At 36.4% G+C, this 24,736-nt stretch overlaps 1 protein-coding gene across 1 annotated transcript in view; it reads right to left on the reverse strand.

The window, feature by feature from the left end:
* LOC123531394 (zinc finger protein 23-like) overlaps nt 1-23,554 on the reverse strand; it is a 38,919-nt gene extending 15,365 nt beyond the window's left edge. The window contains exons 1-8 of the mRNA XM_053517536.1: nt 23,461-23,554; nt 10,038-11,145; nt 8,208-8,280; nt 5,859-6,067; nt 4,972-5,044; nt 4,171-4,361; nt 3,217-3,289; nt 1,723-1,926 (exon numbers count right to left, since the gene is read on the reverse strand). Of these exons, the coding sequence (XP_053373511.1) occupies nt 1,723-1,926; nt 3,217-3,289; nt 4,171-4,361; nt 4,972-5,044; nt 5,859-6,067; nt 8,208-8,280; nt 10,038-11,135 (1,921 nt within the window). The 5' untranslated portion in view covers nt 11,136-11,145; nt 23,461-23,554. The remainder of the gene's footprint in view (nt 1-1,722; nt 1,927-3,216; nt 3,290-4,170; nt 4,362-4,971; nt 5,045-5,858; nt 6,068-8,207; nt 8,281-10,037; nt 11,146-23,460) is intronic.
* Nucleotides 23,555-24,736: the final 1,182 nt, after the last annotated feature.

Consider the following 24,736-nt stretch of genomic DNA (forward strand, 5'->3'; position numbering starts at 1 on the left):
CCAAGATCTTATGGTGATACAAGTTGTGTGCCAGTTTGGTAAAAATCAAATCATAAATAAAGCTGCTACTGTGCAGACAAGGTCAAAATAGCTAATTTTAGCCCTTTCAGGGGCCATAACTCTGGAACCCATAATGGGATCTGGCCAGTTCAAGAAAGGAACCGAGATCTTATGGTGATACAAGTTGTGTGCAAGTTTGGTTAAAATAAAATCATAAATGAAACCACTATCGTGCAGACAAGAAATTGTTGATGCACGTACGCACAGACGGACGGACTGACGACGGATGAAGGGTGATCACAAAAGCTCACCTTGTCACTATGTGACAGGGGAGCTAAAAACAAAAAAGTAGGTCAGCAGGTCAAGGGCATAGTCAAGTGACATCATATTACTTGGGATCATCAGGTAATTATAATTAAACAGTCTTGGAAATAGGATGAGATAATTACTTTAAGTATTCTTTCCTATATAACTCATATAATAACTAAATGACCCCGGGGTGAGGCCTCTTTTAACCCCAGGGGTATAATTTGAACAATTTTGGTAGAGGACTACTAGGCAATGCATCAAACCCAATATCAAAAGCCTAGGTCATGTGGTTTTAGACAAGAAGATTTTAAAAGTTTTTTTTCCTATAATAAGTCTATATAATACTTGGGACCCCCAGGGCAGGGCCTCTTTTCACCCCATGGGTATATTTTGAACAATTTTGGTTGAGTACCATAAGACAATGCTAAAACCAAATATCATAGGCTTAAGTCTTATGGTTTCAGACAAGAAGATTTTTAGATTTTTTTCCAATATATGTCTATGTAAAACTTGGGACCCACCGGGGCAGGGCCATATTTGAGCCTAGGGGGATAATTTGAACAATCTTGGTAGAGGACCACTAGATGATGCTACATACCAAATATCAAAGCCCTAGGCCATGTGGTTTTGTACAAGAAGATTTTCAAAGTTTTCCCTATATAAGTCTATATAAATCATGTGACCCCCGGGGCGAGGTCATATCTGAGCCTATGGAGATAATTTGAACAATCTTGGAAGAGGACCACTAGATGATGCTACACACCAGATATCAAAGCCCTAGGCCCTGTGGTTTTTGACAAGAAGATTTTTGAAGTTTTTCCTATTGTTTACCATGGCAACCAGAGTTCTGCATGGAATTAAATTCTTTGAATAATTTTGAATGGGGGCCACCCAAGGATCATTCCTCTGAAGTTTGGTATAATTCTGCCCAGTGGTTGTCAAGAAGAAGATTTTTTTAGAAAATGTTGACGGACACACGACGGATGACACACGACGCACGATGGACATTGAGCAGTCACAAAAGCTCACCATGAGCCTTTGGCTCAGGTAAGCTAAAAACTTTAATACCTGTTTTGCTTAGTTGTAACTATGTCAAGGGCCGACTGAATTTGAGATGTTGAATAAATGAATAACAACCCTTTAAGGTGACTTTCATGGCTCTAGGTGATATAGACCTTTTGGCAGAGTAAAATCCCAAACAAAACCCCAGGTGCACAACTTTGAAAGCTGTAGTTTTAGAGTCCCAAATGAAAATGTTGAAAGACGAACAGACACTGCCATTCCATATGTGTACCTTTTCCCTATTATTTTAAGATCAATTCATAACAAGAGTTCATTCAAGTTAAATTTGCAGTTCTTCTTTTTATTTCTACACATTAACTTTAAAGTACACGATGATCAAAATGACAATACCTTCATGCTGAGACTGATGCCTTTTACATTCAAAACTTGTCCTGAACCTGTTTCCACATGTACCACACTGAAATGGCCTCTCATCTGTGTGGATCATTTTCTTATGTTTCTCCTTGGCACCAACACCTTTAAACATCTTATGGCACACCTCACACTCTGTATCTTTCTCCATATGCACATACTTTTGGTGCTCATACAAAAACCCTAACATAAAAAATACATAAATAAACATCTTAAGCATTGAACAGCTATGTTTATATCCTTTATTTTGTTGGGTTTAACATCCCACCAACAAAACTATAGGTCATATGGCGACTTTACAGTTTTTTTTGGTGGAGGAAGATCCCAGGTACGCATCCGCGAACTATTTCATCACAAGCAGGCACCTGGGTAGTACCACCAACCTTCCGTAAGCCAACTGAATGGCTTCCTCACATGAAGAATTCAATGCCTCCAGTGAGGCTCAAACCAACATCGTTAAGAAGAAAGTGATTTGAAGACAGCGACCTTAACCTCTCGGCCAAGGAAGCCCCTATGTTCATATCGTACTAAAGTAACTTCTGCAGAATGGGTAATAAACAAGATGGTTTTATTTTCACTAATATTGGCAGACAGGGCAACACTGAACATTTCTGAATGTTCAGCAGCATTTTTCTAATAATATCACCAGCCATACTGAGGGAAATATGGTTACTGTCTCTAAAAACGACGACATAATAGTTAATGTAAAAACTACCCTATTTCCACTATACACTTTAGATAATTTGTTTGTTTTAGTTTTATTGCAATTTTTTAGCAGCATTTCAGTTATGCAACGATGGGCAGTTAACCTGACAAGTGTTCCTCAAGTCTTTACAGAAAAAAACCTGTTCTTTACAAGTAACTGCCAATTCCCCACATGAATCAGAGGTTAATGGATGAATGATTTCAAACACAATTTTTTTATTTAATTCTTCATTGAGAACATATGCCTTGCCCAGGCATCGAACACCTGACCACACAATCCATAGATCTGCACTCTCCCTACTGAGCTAAGAGGGGCAGGATACAATTTATAAAGAATCTGCCATAACTAAATATTACTGGTATGTACTGAAACTTTTTCAAATAGAAGGTTAACTTGCACAGTCAGTTAAACATCTTGAAATCAATGACCAATTTTTAAAATTCCAATAGTAATTGACCTTGTAAAATAAAAGTCTGAACTTTTCAAGGTCAGTTGCAAACTTGTATGTCCTAACCAATAATATGTTTAATATTACATCAATCACAGTTAATATCTCATATGATGTTGAATCAGTGAGAAATTTTCAAGCTGTTTAATAATATGAACCTTATCGATACATTGAAATAAGAGTAAAAGCATATCTGATGAGAGTGCAATGGAATTGTGACGGACACAAAAATGCGGAGAAAACATTACATGAATAGCTTTCTGAGCTATGCAAGAATCAGGCATAGAAACAAGTTAAAATTGCAAATAACTCTTCTTACTTTTACATGAATACACCTTTCCACATATGTCACATGGAAACTGCTGATCCGAGTGGGCTGCACGTAGATGTTTCTGAAAGAAAATGCAGTAATTATTATATTTATCATACACTGTATTTACAGATGTAAAGATAGTGTTAAACACCATTTTTTCAACAGTATTTCATTTTTTTAACAGCAGGCTGCTAACCTTACAATTCCTTCTATTTCTTAACCAGTGCTATCCTGTTCTCTACAAGTAATTGCCAACTTCTCAACATTAATAAGAGGTGGAACTTGACATTATTTCAGAAATAATGTCTTTAATGAAAGTGTCAAAAGTGCAAATATGCCTTGCTCAGGAACTGAACTCAAGACTCTATGATCTGTAGATCTGCATACTCCCTGATGTATTCGGATGAAAAAAGAGCTGTTTATAAGACAGGACGGTAGACTTTATTGATGCTTGCCAGTGAAATAGGGAGACATAATAACAAAAATAGCATGAATGTACTTCAATTTTTTAGTAAAAATAGGGCAGAATTCATGAAATATTGGTGCAAGAGTAATGACCCTAGTGTCATTGATGCATGCAATGGAGAGAATCAACTATTATCAAGTGACAAAGTGGAAGTGCATCAAAACTTTTACCAAGGTGCAGATGCAGAAGCCAAAACAAAGTCGAGCACAATGAACGACAGCTCACCATATATCACACATACAGTCAAGCTAAAACTGTCTGTGTACAAAAAGACAGCACAAATGACAGCAACAGCCATTTAGTTGTGATGAATAGACACACAAATATAAGCCTACCAGTGGCATAATAATACCTCCTCAGACTATTATTTCCCCCAGGTGAGTGCCTAAAAAATCTTCAAACTTTAAAGGTACATTAAATTAAAACCTAGCTGAAACAAAAAATAGTTAACACTTCAAATGAATACTGCCCTGTTTTTATAAAGTAACACTAACCGCTAGATATTCTTTTTGTATAGTTTTGTCACATTTTGGGCAGGCCACTTTAGGTTTCTCGCCCCTCTTCCTAGCAAGGGGCTGTGCAGAATCACACAAGGCAATAATATCTGGCTCCTTGGCATACCTCGTTAACATTGACTTCTTTTTCTTCCCCTGATGAACGTATCTCTTATGGTCTGCTAGATAACCTGCAAAATAAAACAAGTCAGTCGTACTAAAATTGCAATGGTCTACTAGAGACCCTGCAAATCTTCAGCAAGGTATCCTGCATTCTTATAAAAACAGGAACACCGCCTTGCGGCCGCAGATTCTCATCTGATTTTTTTGTCTCTGTATAATAGATTTTCCAAGTCCATAAGGGGTCATAATTCTTGCAAAAAGCAATGTAGAGATAGCGTACTTGCTGTGCTGAGTCAGCTTTTAACAGCGAATAACTGCTCCAAGTTTTAAAGCAATAGCTTTGACTGTTAAGGAGAAAAGTTGACCTAAACACAAAAGATTGGTTATATGCTGTGAAGAATAATTCACTCAGGTTACTTTCTCGTAAAATTATAACCTCCTCGTCATGTTATTAAAACATGGTTCTGCTTTTATGTTATTTCTTGAATATTAAACAAATGGTCATATATACAATGATGGCCAAACCTGCACACTTTTTACTGATATATAAATTTCGATTTTTTTCTCTTCTAAACTAACCAGGTGGGATTAAGAAAAAATATTAAGTATTAAATTATTTTCTGGGTGTGACTTTTTTCAATACTAATTAACTAGGAACTACGACATGCTTTCTCTTACCATTATATGGGAAGACTTTGTTGCACTGGTCACACGGGTACTTCTTATCTGAATGTAACTTCTGATGATGTTTCTGTTAAAACAGTTCAATAAATCCATGAAATATAGCTCACATTTATACAGTCACATATACCTCAACACTTTGCACGTAAACTTTAGGTAGTACAGAGCTAATACAGAAAATATTCTCATACATATTGACACTTTTTATGTCAGAAACTTGAGCACATAAAAAGCTTTCTCATACACTTTAGAAACTTTTTAAATCCCTACCTGCACTCATTCATTCTTCATTACATAAGGTACAGTTTAAAGCTCATAAATGGTCCAAAGTCAAAAACTGAGTCACATTGAAGTTTTGATTCTATTTTAAAGTGTTTTTGAGCCACGCTATGAGAAAACCAACATAGTGGGTTTGCAACCAGCATGGATACAGACCAGCGCAGTCTGGTCAGGATCCATGCTGTTTGCCAACAGTTTCTCTAATTCCAATAGCCTTTGAAAACAAACAGCATGTATCCTGACCAGACTGCGCGGATGTGCAGGCTGGTCTGGATACATGCTGGTCGCAAAGCCACTATGTTGATTTTCTCATGGCACGGCTCATCTAATTTTTTTAACAAATCATTACAAAGAATATTTCAGATTGAATCAAGGCTTGTTGTCGCTTAATTTACTTACCATAAGAGTAATGTTACGTGATTTTCATCCCACAGAATTGATAAGAATTTCAAGAAATAATGCACTAAAAGTTTAAAACATCTCACCACAAGAGAGTGGCTATAAATACTAAATTACAGCATTACTCATCTCTAGATAACGACTAAGCAGTGCTTGGTTACACACTGGACATTCAATCATAGTGTTATTATTAAAGCATAACTCACGACAAGATAATGCCTGAGCAGTACTTTGTTGCACACTGGACATTCAACCTTAGTATTATTTCCATCTTCTTCCCCAACAAGTTTTGCCTTCTCTAAAATAGCCCTCGATTCTGCTTTGTAGTTTCTTCCAAACTTTGTCCCCCCACCTCCCTCTCCTCTACTCTTCCTTATGCCCTTATGAAAGAACCGAATGTGATCTGTGCGGTATCCTACAAATAAAAACTTCATAAAATCAAATTTAAAGACTGGCGTAATGTTTCTAGTATAACTTGAACATCATAGTGACAGGGTAAACACTATTTTTACCCGAGACTCGACGGACCATGAAACTTTAAAATCTATTGGTTCCTACGAATTTAAGTGGTCCCCACAATTTATCAATTATCAACAAAATTTAAATGGAAAAAAAAAAATGAAAAAAACCATAGGTATTTCAGTTAGTTCTTTTTGAATGATTTTGTTTTCACTTACTAAAATACGTTGTACCTTTCATGATATTACAATACATTTTAGAAATCGCTTTAAAGAAAACTTCTACCCTATATCAACTAACACATTTTCTTACACATGTTGTTTAGATTAAGAATAAGACTGAAAACTTCAGAATTTTTGGTGTTCCAGAGGACCTGTAAGCTTTCAAGATTTACTGGTGTCCCTGAAAATCTACTGCCTGTGGGTCTGGAGCCCACTGTTAGTGGTGACCCCTGATTTAGCACATTATTTATGATTACATTCAGTCGAACCTTTATCATTTGCCAAAGTTAACATACGCTGTCCAAAGAGGCAGTGCCTTTCACTTTTCTGATCAATGCTACATAATGAAAAAGAGAACATATAAGAACAAGAGCTGTCACTAATGGTGACAAATGCCCCCGCAGCGCCTTGATCTTTGACCTGGAGACCTTGACCTGGTGACCCCAAAGTCAAAAGGGGTCGTGTACTCAATAAGTACTATAAGCATGTGAAGTTTGAAGGTCCTGGGTGCAGTGGTTCGCGAGTAAAGTGCCTTCACGCAAACAGTTAACGTTGTGACTAACGAACGAACGGACGGACAGTTGAAAACTAATATGCCTCCCTTCGGGGCATAAAAATAGAGCTTTCACTCGCCATCAGCAGCCTCAAGGTTAATCATGACTGAACTTATCTGAATGTTAACTAGAAAATAGTTAAATTCAGATTTTATGCCAGTGAAAAAGTTTAACCTTTAGCCTGCTAGCAGCAAGTGATTCTGTGTTTGCGACCAGAGCAGACCAAGATCAGCCTGTACATTCACACTGTTTGCTTTGTAGTCAGTAAATTTTCAGAGAAAACCCCTCCCAACAAGAGGGCCAAGATGGCCCTAGGTCGCTCACCTGAGAAACATACAATAACAGTGTAAACATGTTTAACCTAGTGATTTCATGAAAACAAATATTTTGGTCAATTTTCATTAAGATTGAACTAAAAATGTGGCCTCTTGAGTTTAAACAACTATTTTCTTAGATATGACCTAGTGACCTAGTTTTTGACCCCAGATGACCCATTTTCGATCTCAGCCTAGATTTCATCAAAGCAATAATTCTGACCAATATTCATGAAGATCAATTGAAAAATACAGCCTCTATCGCATACACAAGGTTTTTCCTTGATTTGACCTAGTGACCTAGTTTTTGACCCCAGATGACCCATTTTCAAACTCGGCCTAGATTTCATCAAGGTAATCATTCTGACCAATATTCATGAAGATCAATTAAAAAATACAGCCTCTATCGCATACACAAGGTTTTTCCTTGATTTGACCTAGTGACTTAGTTTTTGACCAGGATGACCCATTTTCGAACTCGGCCTATATTTCAACAAGGTTATCATTCTGACCAATATTCATGAAGATCAGTTGAAAAATACAGCCTCTATCGCATACACAAGGTTTTTCCTTGATTTGACCTAGTGACCTAGTTTTTGACCCCAGATGACCCATTTTCAAACTCGGCCTAGATTTCTTCAAGGTGATCATTCTGACAAAATTTCATGAAGATCAGTTGAAAAATACAGCCTCTATCGCATACACAAGCTAAATGTTGACCGACGACAGACGCCGGACATGGAGCGATCAGAAAAACTCACCTGAGCATTGCTCTGGTGAGCTAAAAATGAATGGTACTGCCCAAATTGAATACTGGACCAGTTGGCTAAACTTAAGAATTCACTTCAATAATCAGAAGTATCATTAACACAATTACAACAGCTTTTATACAATAATCTACTTCATATTTCTATGAACAAAAACATAGATCTTCTATAATCATTCTGAAAAGATAACACAAAATAAAGAACCTCTTTTCTGATTTACTACAAAAATGTATCACTGACCTTTATTGGAGAAAATCTTTCCACATATTTCACATGGGAACTGTTCATCCGAGTGAGCTTTCTTAAAATGTTGCTGAAATGAAACCAACAGAAACCATTTTCCAGTAAACTATATAGTAGCAACAGTCATTAAAAAGCTATACCCCAACCCCCAAATTGCCTGACAATTTAACCAGTAACAAAACATGCAAAAAACAAGAATGGTGTCAACATTGTGACACATGCCCCCTGAAAATGCTTGATAGATTAAAATATAAAGTTGAACAGGAGCTCCACCTAAAAAACAAAATGGAAGTAGATGGAAGGGTATCAAAGTGACCTTTGTGAGCCAATAACCCCAAAACAGATAGGGATCTTCCTCCAGTGGTACTTTACCATAATTTAAAGTTTGAAAGCCACAGCCATTATACTTTCTTACTTAGAGCATGGAAACAAAAAAATTACCTGAAATTTAGTTAGGTCTCTGTGACCTTGACCTTTGAGCTGACCCCAAAATCAATTATGAATAGAGATCATCCATTCATGTAACATAGTCATTTTGTGAAGTTTAAAAGCCATAGCTATTATATTTCATGACTTATAATCCAAATACACAGGGCTTTTTCAGCGTGTCCCACGGGGCCGAAATTCGGCCCCATTCCCAATGGCAAATATGCATATTTTTTCCCAATAACTGTTCAAAAATTCCCAATCAAAGCAAAAAAAAAAAAAAAAAAAAAATTATTTTTTTTTTACACCTATTTTGTTGCAAATTATAGTGGTGCAACCATTGTATTGTAGATTTCATTGAATTTTCAGCTTGAATTTGAATATAAAGCAGTTTCCTTTTATGAATATTAGCAGTAGAAATCACAGAAATATACGTAAGGAAAAAAAAGACTGATTTTCATGGAAATACTTTCCTAATTTGGATGTTTAACCGATACATATATTTCCCAATATGACAGTATTCGCGAGTCGAAAATTCCCAAAAAGCACAGGGGCCTTTTTCCCAAAATGGCCAGAAAAAGCCCTGATACAATTTTCAGTTTCCTGGTTACTGTGACCTTGACCTTTACCCTACTGATCCATCCTCCTCAAGCAATGCTTCCTATTAAGTTTGAAAACGGTAACTTTACACCTAGTGATTTTGAGCCTGGAAATGAATAAATTACTAGAAATTAAGTCAGGTCTCTTTAACAATGACCTCTGAGCCACTGATCTTATAATCATAGGAGTTTTCCTCAAGAGGTACTTACATTGTTTGAAGTTTGAAAACTACAGCTGTTATACTTTATGACAGAAGTATCAGGAAACCATTTTCATTCTCACTGTCATTGTGACCACCTTTGGTCTATGGACCAAAAACATTACAGATCCTTCTCAAGTGGCGCTCAGTTTTCATGTAAAATTTGAAAGCTCTAGCTATTATACATTCCGTAGTTTATGACTTGCAGGGAAATGGAAAAAAATCCAAAAATTAAGTGAGATCCCTATGGCCTTTATCTTTTACCCACTGCTCACAAACAAGTAGGAATCTTCCTAAAGTGGTATTTAAACATTGTGTGAAGTCTGGGTTCCAACTTCAGCTGTAATGCTTTACAACTTAAAATTTTGAGTCCAGAAACCAGTCCTCAATTAATTGTGACTTTGACCCAGTGGCCCCAAAAACAACAGAGATCCATTTCAAGTCATTCCTAGTCATCATGTAATGTTTGGAAGCTGTAACTATTATAATTTGTAACTAAGAGTCCGAAAACTCAAATGCTGACGAACGGACAGACAATGCCATTCAATAATACATCTTTTTTATAAAACAAGAACGATCATACAAAAATCATCAGCACTTACATAGAGGTAGGTCTTCAAAACAATTTTGTCACAAACTGGACAGTACACTCGACTGTTTGACCCCTCATCTTCTCCCACTAGCTTTGCTTTAGCAATAAGGCCTTTAATTTCACTTGCTGGAACAGGTGTACTATCCCCCCTCCTTGCCTTCAAATTTTCCGAATTTTCATATGAATCGAACATGTCATCCTCTACTGATTTGTCAGTTCTTTTTCTCACTTTCTTTCTCTGTTTCATCTTCTTCATTGGACTCTCTGTCTCAGAACTCATGCCATAATTATGTTCACCTTTCTCTAAGTCATCTGACATATCCTCATCAGCTTCAGATTCAGTTGCTGTGACACCTAATATATTATCAGTGCTCTTTGCCTTTTCATCTGGATCTGTCTTTGTTACCCTTTTAGCCTTTTGCTGTTCTACATCGTTTCTCCCAACATCGTATGTCTCTGTATGATCTCCAAAATTAACGGTTATTTTTTGTATAGCAATACCACTTTCAGCTCCTGATTTATCTGCAATCCTTCTACTTTTCCTTGGTTCATCAATACTTTCTTGAGATTGTGATGGTGTGTCATTTTCTTCAGTCATGTCTTCATAGCTCATTTCAGTTTCCTCATCACTTATTTCATCCTCCTCCATATCATCATCTCCATCCTCCTCGGTAACTTCAGTTTTCACTATCTCACCAACCTCTGGCATTGTCATACTTCCTGTGAAAACTGTTCCAACACATCTTCTATCCCTAGGAATACCTCTCCTCTTGTCTGTGTCTACAATGTACAATCCACCGTCATATTTTCGACAGAAATGATCATGCAAAAGGCAAAGAGTAGCAAATTCTTGATTGCAGACTCCACAAGTGTAGTACCTTGCTGAACTGTCATACTTGTCTTCAAATACATCAACTTCCCCTGTTTCAGCATGACAAGAATGGAAGTATTCTGAGGTCACCATGTCACTATGAACTTCAAAGTGCTGGCAGTATTCTTTAATTCTATTAAACCGATACCCACAAAGTCCACAAACAAAGGGGTAAAGGCAATCTTCCTCTTCACGCTCCTGCTTGACAATTTCAACTGTCGGTCCATTTTCTTCCATTTTCAACACCCTGGAAATATAAACAATTCATCCACTAACAATGTTGTATTTTCTTGCTAGGATCTATCTACAGAGGCAAGTCTGACAGCCAATTTTTGAAAATCAAGATCAAAATTTTACCTATTTATGAATTTAATTTAATCATAAACATAAGCATTTTCGATAAAATTCATAAAAAAACCTACCTCAGAAGGTTCAAGTTCTCAGAAAAGGTCTATAAATAATGATTCTATATTGCCTATTGGTTTTCAAAATGATGAGTACCCTGATCAGGTGACAACTGTAATGGCAGACAAAATACTGCAGACAGGGGTACCAATTTGGAACTTGTGTGTAAAACTTGTATTCAAATTATGTTGCATGGATTATTGATGTCTCGGATAAATCACTCCAGCAGTAAGAATCTCATATTCGTGTACGCGCAGCAAAGACCGAATACGATATATTTTTTGTATATATGAATTAAATTATTTTTTGTTTATATATATATATATATATATATATATATATAAAAGAAACATATTAATGAATATTTGAGGCGAAAATTGGGTTGATTTTAAGCATCAATAAGGTATTTAATTAGAATAATTTACTAGAGCACTTAGAATCTCATAAGTGTGTATGCGAACACGCTAACAAAGGATAGTTCTGGCTACCATATCTTAACTGACGCTGTTTTTATTTTCTGATGGTCGTGTCCATTAAGTTATGGCGAAACCCCATTTGGTTAACTAACCAGTATCAAACCGCAACATCTCACACAGTCTCTCGTGAGAAACTGATGACACCATGCAACAGTTCAAAGCACGTGGTTATTTTTGAAAATCAGGATCAAAATTTTACCTATATAGGAATTTAATTTAATCATAAACATAACCATTTATATATCTAGTATGTAGTTAGGGATTATAAGGAAGTTTTAAAGTTTATATATACCAGGGAGTTTAGATAATTACAGATAAGTGTCCCAGAGCGAGCTCGAGATAATTGATTTAAATTAAGTATGACCTCATGCAGTCGCATGCTGTTTTTCCTTCAGAATCCTTTTAGATCAATCTCTGCAGACATCTAATTATCGCCACTTAACATGTGATTGATACACCATGTGTGGAACCGTCGATTTTTTAAAGAAATGATAGAGATCCGATTTCTCCCATAGACACTTGGGGGTCAGCACCCCTCCCCCTCCCAGGCCACCCCTGACAACCCTCAGTCAATATATTTTTGTTTTTTAAACAAACTGAGCATATGTCTCGATCATACAACAACTTCTGTTACCAAATTCAACATGTTTAAAAAATTCCCATATTCTATCAACAGTCAGTGGTGTATCTGTTTCAGGTTATTGCAGTTTATAACCCATTTGAGTTATTGCTAAATACTTTCATAACTTGTTTCAGTTATCATAAAATATTACAAAGCCCTCCTGTGCCAATTCCTCATTTTGAATGAGACTAATGCAATTATTTCCTGAATCCTTTAACTTTTATCTTTTCAGCTATGCAGTAAAATGTTTTACGCAAGGCTGATAAAGTTTTACCCAAAAGTTTTAAAGCTATAAAACTCTTAACATCTCATCATGCTTATCAGGTCATGATCAGACTAAAAGAGAATTTGATTATCCACAGTTTGCTACTAATTTCACTTTAAAGGTCACTTTGTGAAAACTGCAAAAAGACTTTTTTTGAATAACTTACCCGAGTTAACTATATTTTATAACTAATACAGGTTATAAAATGCTTGAAAAAGTAACTAAAATAGGTTACATAACTTAAAACAGTTAACTTACACCCCTGACTATTCAATGCTCAGAAAAGCACAAGACAACTTACTTCACAATGTAAACACGATTTTCTTGTCCAAGGAATAGGAGAATAGATCCCAGCTTGATGTTGCGAAGTCAAATTTACTACACAGAGCCGGGACACAGACGATATCGTTAGTGGTTAAAATAACAAGAGGATCATAATGGTCCTGAATCGCTCACCTGTTTCCACATGACCCAGTTTCGAATATGACGTCGTTTTTTCTATTATTTGACATAGTGACCTAGTTTCTGAGCTCATGTGACACAGTTTTGAACTTTACCTTTAGAAATATCATCAAGATAAAAATTCTGACCAATTTTCATGAAGATCCATTGAAAAATATGGCCTCTAGAGTGGTCAAAATATTTTTCTAATTTTAGACCTACTGACCTAGTTTTTGACCACAGTTGACCCAGTTTCAAACTTGACCTAGATATCATCAAGATGAACATTCAGACTAATTTTCATACAGATCCCATGAAAAGTATGGCCTCTAGAGAGGTCACAAGGTTTTTTTATTATTTGATCTACTGACCTAGTTTTTGATGGCACGTGACCCAGTTTCAAACTTGACCTTGAACATTCTGACCAATTTTCATGAAGATCCATTCAAGGGTACGGCCTCTTAGAGAGGTCACAAGGTTTTTCTATTTTAAGACCTACTGACCTAGTTTTTGATCACAGTTGACCCAGTTTCAAACTTGACCTATATATCATCAAGATAAACATTCAGACCAACTTTCATACAGATCCCATGAAAAATATGACCTCTAGAGAGGTCACAAGGTTTTTTCATTACTTGACCTACTGACCTACTTTTGAAGACACGTGATCCATTTTCGAACTTGACCTAGATATCATCAAGATGAACATTCTGACCAATTTTTATGAAGATCCATTCACAAGTATGGCCTCTAGAGAGGTCACAAGGTTTTTCTATTTTTAGACCTACTGACCTAGTTTTTGACCGCACAGGACCCAGTTTCGAACTTGGCCTAGATATCATCAAGATGAACATTCAGACCAACATTCATACAGATCCCATGAAAAATATGGCCTTTAGAGAGGTCACAAGGTTTTTCTATTATTTGACCTACTGACCTAGTTTTTGATGGCACTTGACCCAGTTTCAAACTTGACCTAGATATCATCAAGTTGAACATTCTGACCAATTTTCATGAAGATCTTGTGAAATATATGGCCTCTAGAGAGGTCACAAGGTTTTTCTATTTTTAGACCTACTGACCTAGTTTTTGACCGCACGTGACCCAGTTTCGAACTTGACCTAGATATCATCAAGGTGAACACTGATCAATTTTCATGCAGATCCAATGAAAAATACGGCCTCTACAGAGGTCACAAGGTTTTTCTATTATTTGACCTACTGACCTAGTTTTGGACCGGACATGACCCAGGTTTGAATTTCAAGATGAACATTCTGACCAATTTTTATGAAGATCCATTCACAAGTATGGCCTCCAGAGAGGTCACAAGGTTTTTCTATTTTTAGACCTACTGACCTAGTTTTTGACCGCACAGGACCCAGTTTGTGACCTAGATATCATCAAGATGAACATTCGGACCAATTTTCATGCAGATCCCATGAAAAATTTGACCTCCAGAGAGCAGCATGCCCACTCATTTTTAAAGTTGAGGGTACATGTACCCCCTGCTTTTGCAAAATAGGGGTACACTTCAAAATTTGGGGGTACACTACATGGCAGATCTGAAAATTTTCTATTTAACTACTGAAATTTGTATATTAAGTTTTTTTTTTTTTTGTTTTTTGTTGTTGTTTTTTTTTCATACAGAACTCTCGTGGGTGGGGTATAACAGATGAGATAATTTTAGAAAATTTAAAATGTTTTTCCAAAGTTAAGATAGGAAATTCTGAATCAAAAGACCCCTCCCTATATTATACTAAATATAAATAAGTTTTCAGCAAGGTTCATGTATTCCCAATTTCGTGAACGGAACACGATTCGTCCGAAATAACATACAGTCAACTGAAGACTGGTAAAATTAGTCCATCAATAATAAATGCCCAAACTATTACATATATGCAATGTGTATCAAAATTGCAGTTAAATATCGAAAAATAAAATACTGTTAACCTTTTGCTGAGTTTATTAAAGCTAAAATGCCTTTTTGCGTTTCGTATCCATTCTTTTTTTGTACACGACCCGTGTGACGTCCAAATAAAACATTTACCAAACCCCTCTATACAGCTGACAATTACGCCGAGAATTCGGTGATGGAAACGAAATTATAACATTCGTGGACCGGATCTGCGTTTTAGACCATACCAAACAATTGGCAAGTGCGCGATGAAATAAACAGCGATTTTGCAGCTGAACTGGAGTTCCGAATCTCTGCGTGCATGTACCCCAAACAAGTGATTTTTATGCGTGCATTTGATATTTTGTACGTGATTCACGTACTGCAGTGCGTGAATGGGCATGCTGGAGAGGTCACAAGGATTTTCTATTATTTGACCTACTGACCTAGTTTTTGACCGCACGTGACCCAGTTTCGAACTTGACCTAGATATCATCAAGGTGAACATTCAGACCAACTTTCATGAAGATCTTGTGAAAAATATGGCCTCTAGAGAGGTCACAACGTTTTTCTATTTTTAGACCTACTGACCTAGTTTTTGAAGGCACGTGACCTAGTTTCGAACTTGACCTAGATATCATCAAGGTGAACATTCTGACCAATTTTCATAAAGATCCCATTAAAAATGTGACCTCTAGAGTGGTCACAAGCAAAAGTTTATGGACGCACGCACACACGGACGACGGACGCAGCGCGATCACAAAAGCTCACCTTGTCACTTTGTGACAGGTGAGCTAAAAATACTTGCTGAGAAAGTCAACTACCGTGAATGGCGTGATGGCCGAGATAGTATAGGCGCCGGTTCTGAAAATTCATTTTTGGGCTCCTGGGGTTCGCTCCGCCCTTTGGGCATTCTTTTTTTTCTTTTTCTAATATAATATTTTCATTTTCTTTTTAACAATATATTCTAAAGATACAAAAAAAGAAAAAAAGATCGCCCCTAGCGCGGAGCGAACCCGCGGCCCTGCCCAAAAATGACCTTACAGAACCAGCGTCTGTACTCTCGGCCACCGCGGCAGACGACGTTGTGAGCGAGTATTTTTATCATAACCACTAACAATATTGTCTGTGTCTCGGCTCTGTGTAGTAAATATGACTGCGCAAGATCAAGCTGGGATCTATTCTCCTATTCCTTAGACAAGCTATTTTGTGTTGAAAACGCTCAAGATGCCTGCTGCACAGTAAATGGGCCAAAAGTGTTAGCATCAAAGTCAAAAATTAAAGTTAAAGATTTCTTACCTGTTAAGCCTTTTTCATGAAGTTGTATGTTTTAACTTCATGAAAAAGTAAAATAATAGATAAATAGATAACTTTTTGCTGATTTTTGTTTTTATACATCATTTTCTATCAGTGTTTGGGCAAGGGGACGGACGTTACATGGGAATGTAAAAAGCTTGTTTCTGAGGCTGTTTACTGTCACTAAGATAAAAAAATTCACCAAATCAATAAACCAGTACATCTTTACAAGAAACTTATAAAAAATTTGTCAAAAATTAAAAAAAATAAAAATTTTTGTTATTTTACCTGTCGATGCAGAGAAGGAAAAAAACAGCCATACTCATATTTTTCCTGTTACCATTTATAATATTATACTTCACTGGATAACAACCTTTTAAATGAAGACACAAGAACATAAGTTATTAAACAATTCAGTTTTTTGTATATTTCTTTTTTATTTAGGCTTCAATACTAGTAAATGTTTTTTTGGGTGGTAAAATGGACTTTTTTTCTAAAATGTCCATTGATAAGTGCTGCAAGCATTTTTTTAGTATTCTACAAATACATAGTAAGTCAGTGAGCAAGAAAATTATTTTGAATATGTAAAATTAAGACATTTTATGTTCAATTCAAAATTTAGCATTTTTGTTAAAAACAGTGGTGTTACACGAGTCACTTTTTATTATCATATTCATAAAAATGTAACGGCTTCAGTGATCATCAATGTTATAAATCATTTTAAAGGTAATAAAATTATCTGTTTAAAGGTATTCAAATCAAACTTATATTTTGTTATTTGAAAATACTGTAGCATTTTTTGAAAAGTGTAAAAATCCAATGCTAACGCATTACATGAAAAAACGGTCAATTTTTAGCCATAAAATGGCTTTCAATTTTTTTTTGGGTTGATTATGTGATTTCTTTTTTACTGCAGCATTTGAATACTAATAAGACACACTGAATACAGTTTTAACAAAACTTGAAACAGATGTTCCTCTATAAATAAAATGCAGTTACATGTTTTTTGAAAAAATTGGCCCATTTACTGTGCAGCAGGCAAAGAGTAAGTTGTCTCCTCGGCGTACCATGGTTCGCGGAGTTAATTTTAGTTCAGCGCAAACTCAATAAATAACTGTTGTCATGTGAAAATGTTTACATACCTGATTAAATACATTTATCCTCCACCACATACATTATTCCAATTAACTTTATTCGATCTAGTTATCTACTGGGATTCATCCGAAACAGTCATGTCAAATAAATTATGTCAGTCGTCTGCAAACCTTGATTTCGTGGATATGACATCACAGCATCCTGGGACTTGAATCACGTGACTTATAAAGGTCAAATATAGTCATTCATGTGGTTTTCATGATTTTCAATGTTTTAGCTTTTAAAATGTTTCACTACAGTAACAAAAAAATTAAAACATTAGCATTTCAAATCTCCAACAAAATAGTTTCTATTTTTCAAGACTTACACAGTGTGGACATGGGAAAGATTCCCCTCTTTTAGTTACTCTTACGTCAGTGCAGTGAATCTGATCGATCCCAGTGTTTACATGGGTTTTTCTTTTCCCATCTCATTACATTGAGCTCACTTTGGGATCGTGATAGAGATTGTAATAGCTTGTATTTACTTCTGATAGGCTGAGGTTTACTCAGAAAGTTTGAAAAAGCTGGGAAAAAATTGCTAAGGGTTATAGGTACATGAAAAATACTTTTTTTACGCAACCGTTATTTGTGCCACGTGACCTCCATTGATAAAATGTAAACAAAGCAGATGAAGGTAATTTGGACTTTTAAAAAAACATTTTAGGGTATAAACATGCATCTTTTTAGTGGCTATATTTAGGGATTAGCGTAAAAGGTAAAATTTTCACGACAGATTAATATTTAATGCACTTGCCTTCTTAAAACGCATTTTTTTTATAATTAGAAAGACCGTCATGGTCGAGTAACATTTGTAGTAAATGCTGACATAATTTCCGGTGCGTGAATACAAATCTCGCGTGACCAGTAAGCAAACAAAAATGGCCGCGAACCAAGGCTCCGCAATTTTAAGGACTCCAACGATCTTTATGCCTTATACCCATCGATTCGTGATTTCCCATCGATTCGTGACGCAAATAAACGTCTAGAATTCACGCTCGTGCAAAGTCGTACATCATCCGAAACCTACGCCATTTTAGCTGAAACACTATTCAACAATATTTCCAAGCAAAATGCGCAAGAAGCAGGTAAATAAGTTGTAATTTTGAAATACCAATACAATTTTTAAAAAAAATGCATTAAAATATGCTTTTACACGCGATTTTACTCTTTTTATTCTGTCACTTCTTTGCAGTTTCTGCAGTTTCAAGGTTTTCCCCAAGGTGTACCCCCGTGATCTTGGTCACCGAAGCAATTTACATAATACAGAGTTACCCAAAAGTTTCTTACTTCATATAGTCGAGTGTAGCGAAAATCCAATTAACGTCCAATTATGAAACAGAAAGTGTTTATTTAGCGCAACTAGAAAATCTACCCATTTACTGAATGTCCTTCATTTTATTGACGTAACATAGTAATATTTCAAGCCTGTTTTCATTTCTTTCCCTTATTCAATGACCTTTCAATGAAAATGACTGCAGAAATGAATAAATTTAGGCCCAACTGTGTTTTTAATTCCCTTCATATTTTGTAATTTGATGTTTTAAAAAGTATCAAAAGTTCTGATAGTCGTATTGGAAGTAATCTTATAATGCTAGACAAATTTGTTATTCTGCAACATATATTGAGCATAGTGGACTGGAATGAACCAAACTAACGTTCGGCGGTGCAAAAATTTTGGTGCGCATCTGTACTCCATGACGTCATAGCCTAAAATAGAATTCCACGAATCGATGAGTGAGCGTCCAAGTGATCAAGACGGTCAGGGTTGCTGTGTAAAAGGTATGCATTGCATATGAAAAACATTACAAGTAAAACTTCGAAGTTTATAAAATTGTAGGCATTAGATTTTATTATTTAATGCACAAATTGTATGCATGTATGTTCCGTTTTTGTTGCGCATGCGCGATTTTTCCAAACAAGCGTCACGAATCGACGGGTAAGAAGCTAGGGCTGTCATCGATAGAAACGATATCGATGTATCAACGATATTTTTTGGTCGATCGATTATCGATTCCCATTTTCAAAAATCGATATTTTACAGAAAGAAAAACAAATGTCTAGATAAACACTCAGACCCTCTAAAACAACTTTTTCTGCCTGCAAAAATGTGCCGTAAGTAACGGAAGTTGTCAAAAAGGTCATGTCTAAACCTGTACCGTAGCAGTCTTTTCCCACTAGCCGGCACTACCTGTATGGGTAGAAGTAAAAAGAGCTCAACTTCCGAATCTATTATCAAAAAGTTACGTTGTCCTGTCTTGAAAGGTCGCTCCGTTGTTTGTGCATATAAAAACATAGTGTATATACTCTTTCTACGCCAATCTCGGCTTTTTACTTGTTCGCGTATAGCTGATCACTCAAGAAAAGGTACAGAATTTAGCTAGTGCCCGTAACAATAACAATCAAAGATGGCCGAAGAGGAAAGCGTCGCCAGCTTAAATAGTTGAAAAAGAGTCAAAAGACGGAAAGAAAAGCATTGTTTGGGTTCGTAGAAACACAGGGTGTTGCTTAAATATGCCTTGCAGTACAACAAACAAACAGTCAAACACTACAAATTTGAGCGTCCATCGAAAACTTGGGCAGAAGATAAAACAAGAGGACCATGATGGTCCTGAATCGCTCACCTGTCCCAACATGACCCAGTTTTGAACTGAGTATGACGTCATTTTTTTTCTATTATTTGACATAGTGACCTAGTTTTTGAGCTCATGTGACCCAGTTTTGAACCTGACCTAGATATCATCAAGATGAACATTCAGACCAACTTTCATACAGATCCCATGAAAAATATGGCCTCTAGAGAGGTCTCAAGGCTTTTTCATTATCTGACCTACTGACCTAGTTATTGATGGCACATGACCCAGTTTCAAATTTGACCTAGATATCATCAAGATGAACATTCTGACCAATTTTCATGAAGATCCATTCAAAAGTATGGCCTCTAGAGAGGTCACAAGGTTTTTCTATTTTTAGACCTAATGACCTAGTTTTTGATCGCAGCTGACCCAGTTTCGAAATTATTCTAGATATCATCAAGATGAACATTCAGACCAACTTTCATACAGATCCCATGAAAAATATGGCCTTTAGAGAGGTCACAAGGTTTTTCTATTATTTGACCTACTGACCTAGTTTTTGACGGCACATGACCCAGTTTCAAACTTAAACTAGATATCATCAACGTGAACATTCTGACCAATTTTCATGAAGACCTTGTGAAAAATATGGCCTCTAGAGAGGTCACAAGGTTTTTCTATTTTTAGACCTACTGACCTAGTTTTTAACCACAGTTGACCCAGTTTCGAACTTGGCCTAGATATCATCAAGATGAACATTCAGACCAACCTTCATATAGTTCCCATGAAAAATATGGCTTCTAGAGAGGTCACAAGGTTTTTTTATTATTTGACCTACTGACCTAGTTATTGACGGCACGTGACCCAGTTTCAAACTTGACCTAGATATCATCAAGATGAACATTCTGACCAATTTTCATGAAGATCCATTCAAAAGTATGACCTCTAGAGAGGTCACAAGGTTTTTCTATTTTTAGACCTAATGACCTAGTTTTTGACCGCAGCTGACCCAGTTTCGAACTTGACCTAGATATCATCAAGATGAACATTCAGACCAACTTTCATACAGATCCCATGAAAAATATGGCCTCTAGAGAGGTCACAAGGTTTTTCTATTATTTGACCTACTGACCTAGTTTTTGAAGGCACGTGACCCAGTTTCGAACTTGACCTAGATATCATCAAGATGAACATTCTGACCAACTTTCATGAAGATCTTTTGAAAAATATGGCCTCTAGAGAGGTCACAAGGTTTTTCTATTTTTAGACCTACTGACCTAGTTTTTGACCACACGTGACCCAGTTTCAAACTTGACCTAGATATCATCAAGATGAACATTCTCACCAACTTTCATAAAGATCCCATGAAAAATGTGACCTCTAGAGAGGTCACAAGCAAAAGTTTACGCACGGACGGACGCACGGACGACGGACGACGGACGCTGCGCGATCACAAAAGCTCACACTGTCACTTTGTGACATGTGAGCTAAAAAAGAAGAAAATCATGCGGTGCCAGCACCGAATGTAAGTGCATGGTAAAAATTACACAGGGTTTGAAACAGGCTAACAAATAAATAAAAACATGTAAATAAATAAATCATTAATTAATTTAATAAAAAAATATGATATCTGTGGAAGAGAAATGCAGAAATTTAGCTGTTTGAAACCCGACTCCAGTGCCTGGTAATATAAGTTCACTAAGTTGTAAAGTAGGATAAATGCAAAAAAGGAGTGAAAGCACAATAAAGATCTATGAAAGATTATATTAATTATATTTATCTTATTAATTTCATAGATACAAATACAACACTATCAAACAGTATACCATTTGCTGCTATTTTCGCGTTACATCTGGTCTCGCGGTATTTGATTTTTGCGAGAACAACAATGTGCAGCACTCTCTACAGTAAACAAATTTGACCTACTTTGGAAGCTGATTACGTTTCACACCCTATTTTTGTAAACGTAGGCCAATTATTTTTAAATGCCCTCGTCGATCATTTGACTCAGTTGAGTTGGTAACGAAGTGTGTGTTGTCCAACTATTTGACGGAATTAGCCTTCCAATGTGTTAATTTTACATTGCAGTAATTGTTAATGTCTTACTCACGAAATTTATTTTGAAAATTTAGGGTTTCTATACATTTTACACTTTCACAGGAAGCGCTGTATCAAGTTGGATGCCGTACCGCGAAATTAGAATTAACTCCCTTGGCAAAAGTGAAGGTCACATGCACCGGAAACATGATTGGTTTAAAAGTAAACAAGGACTAGAAAAATGATTTTCTGCATGAAATAATAGTGGAAAAGAAAAGGTTTACGAAGTTAATAGGAAATAATAGCAACATAATATTGCTTTTTCTTTCCGTTATTCATTTATTCCCTTAGTACCGCGACAATAGGTGCAAACAGGCTAATATGAAAAGTAGGCAATAAAACTAAACATAACATTAACAAGAAGTTATATAGCATGCGCATGAACAAATAGGTTGTTAGTCTAACTTAATAATCGATATATCGATGTATCGTCGATATTTGTCTTCCGATATATCGGTATCGTCGATATGCTAAAGACCCAATCAATGACAGCCCTATAAGAAGCATAGTTTTTTTGAGCGTTGATGTAATATGGGAATTTTTTAAACATGTTGAAATGGTAATAGCGAGCCTGAATAGCAGGCCTGAAGGGCCTGCTCGAGAATCGAGCTTTACGGTAACGCAAGAATACTTCCACACTTGGTGATGGATTTGAAAAGTTTCGTCGGAAGTTCTTAAAAAGCGCACCCTAACGGATAGGCGCTCACAGGAAGTACTTCTTTCCGGAGTGAATACAGAACTTCATTCAATTGCTAAAAAATATTCATCACTTAACAATAATGAAAGAATGCTTTCCAGTTGTTTGAAAAAATATAAATTTCATTTAAAAGATCAAGCATCGGCCCGAAAATGGTAAAAATGTCATTAATAAGCAGAAAGAAACGGGAACGCGGTAATGACGTCACCGTGACACCGGCTTCCCATATTTTTTGCAACGTATGATATTCACTGTTACAGGTATGGTGACACTAAATGTAGACTTCTTCAAGTGAATCCGTTCTCCTGAATTCTTGTGAGTAGGGAATAGTTTCTGTGTGACAAATAAATGATGCATAATATTTTAGCTAAATCCGATTTCTTTGAGCTCGCTTTGAGGCTTTGCCTTATTTCATATTAGAAGTCGTTGTATGAAAGAGACATGTGCTCACTTCGTTTAAAAAACGAAAATATATTGACTGAGGGTTGTCAGGAGCGGCGCTGAACCCCAACTTGGCCAAAGTGTCTGATTTCTCCACTACCCAGATTCGCATTGGGTCAATTTCACCTATAGATCTATTTTTATGTTGCCACGTTCCGTCGATTGATATAACATGTACAGCTGCACATTATTACAAATGTTTGAAAAATCGGTTCATACCTGAATTCATACACTTTAAAAACAAATCGCAATCTTGTCTGAGAAGAGACGCTTTCCCCCTTCCCTCATTTTCCGACTTCCGGCCGAAAAGGACACGTGATAAATTCCGTACAAAGGTTGAAAACCACTAAAACATGCTTAGTTAAACTTAGTAAAAACTGGAGCAATGATCTATCTTCTTCCCAGGTAAAAACTTCGCTGAAATTTGACATGTTATTTCTATTGCTTTTTTTGTTACGCAACTTATTTCAAATGTGGTCTTAGTTATCGTCAAAAGTTCATTGAATCTTCTCAATGAAACAGAAATTGCACAAAGAAGAGCAATCAGACTGATACACTACAATTAATATTCCACGTATGACTGTGTCTCATATATGCAAAATTCTATCTATCTATCTCTTTATACTGCCTCACACCTCTCACGAATATTATGGGCAGGGTGCGTGTCGGAGATTAGTACAGAATAAAAGAATAAAAACTGAAAGACAGTTCTTTCAGCAATAGTAAGAATGTGAAAGTGACGAATGTTGTTAAGATCTTAAAAAGGATAGAGTAAAAGGATAAAAACAATTGCAGTTTACTTAGTAACTGAGCTGGGCCACTGCCTGCTTGAAGGACTCAAAGTCAGGCAGGGTTGCAATATTTGGTGGTACCCATTCCACAAGACTGTAGTGTGTGTGTGTGGGGGGGGGGGGGGGAAGGAACATTTCAAGTATCTGAATTAACATGGACTTGACGAAGACTTAAGGGATGCATGTGCCTAGTAAACCAGGTAGCGGCCTGTAAGTAATAGGGGAGGGAGATAGCTACAAGGCCATGGTATATCTTATAGAACATGACGAGCTTAGAGTCTAGACGTCTGCTCTCAGGCATGCGCCAGTCAAGGGTATTTTGCATTTGTGTTATGCTGGAGTAACAGGAATAATCATTCTTGACCAATCTGTCTGATTGTGCGTCGTTGGACCATTTCCAGCTTGTGAATGTTGACCTGTGTATGTGGTGACCATGCACATGAGGCATATTCAAGCTGCGGTCTGACCAGTGTTTTATATGCTAGAGTTTTGATGCTTTCATGTTTTGTTTTGATGTTACGTTTGATGAAACCTAGTTTTCTGTTTGCATTAGTTGTGATTCTGGAGATATCCAGATGTGTTCCATCTAAGATCGTGACTGATGTCGACTTTCGATGTCGAAATTCTCTCGGTTTAATTGAGTCCTCCACCTGTTCCGTCAGACACAATCAAATAGGGAAGTGTAGCGTCCAACTGTAAAATGG

The sequence above is a fragment of the Mercenaria mercenaria genome, chromosome 11 (assembly GCF_021730395.1).
Source record: "Mercenaria mercenaria strain notata chromosome 11, MADL_Memer_1, whole genome shotgun sequence".
NCBI lineage: Eukaryota > Metazoa > Mollusca > Bivalvia > Venerida > Veneridae > Mercenaria > Mercenaria mercenaria.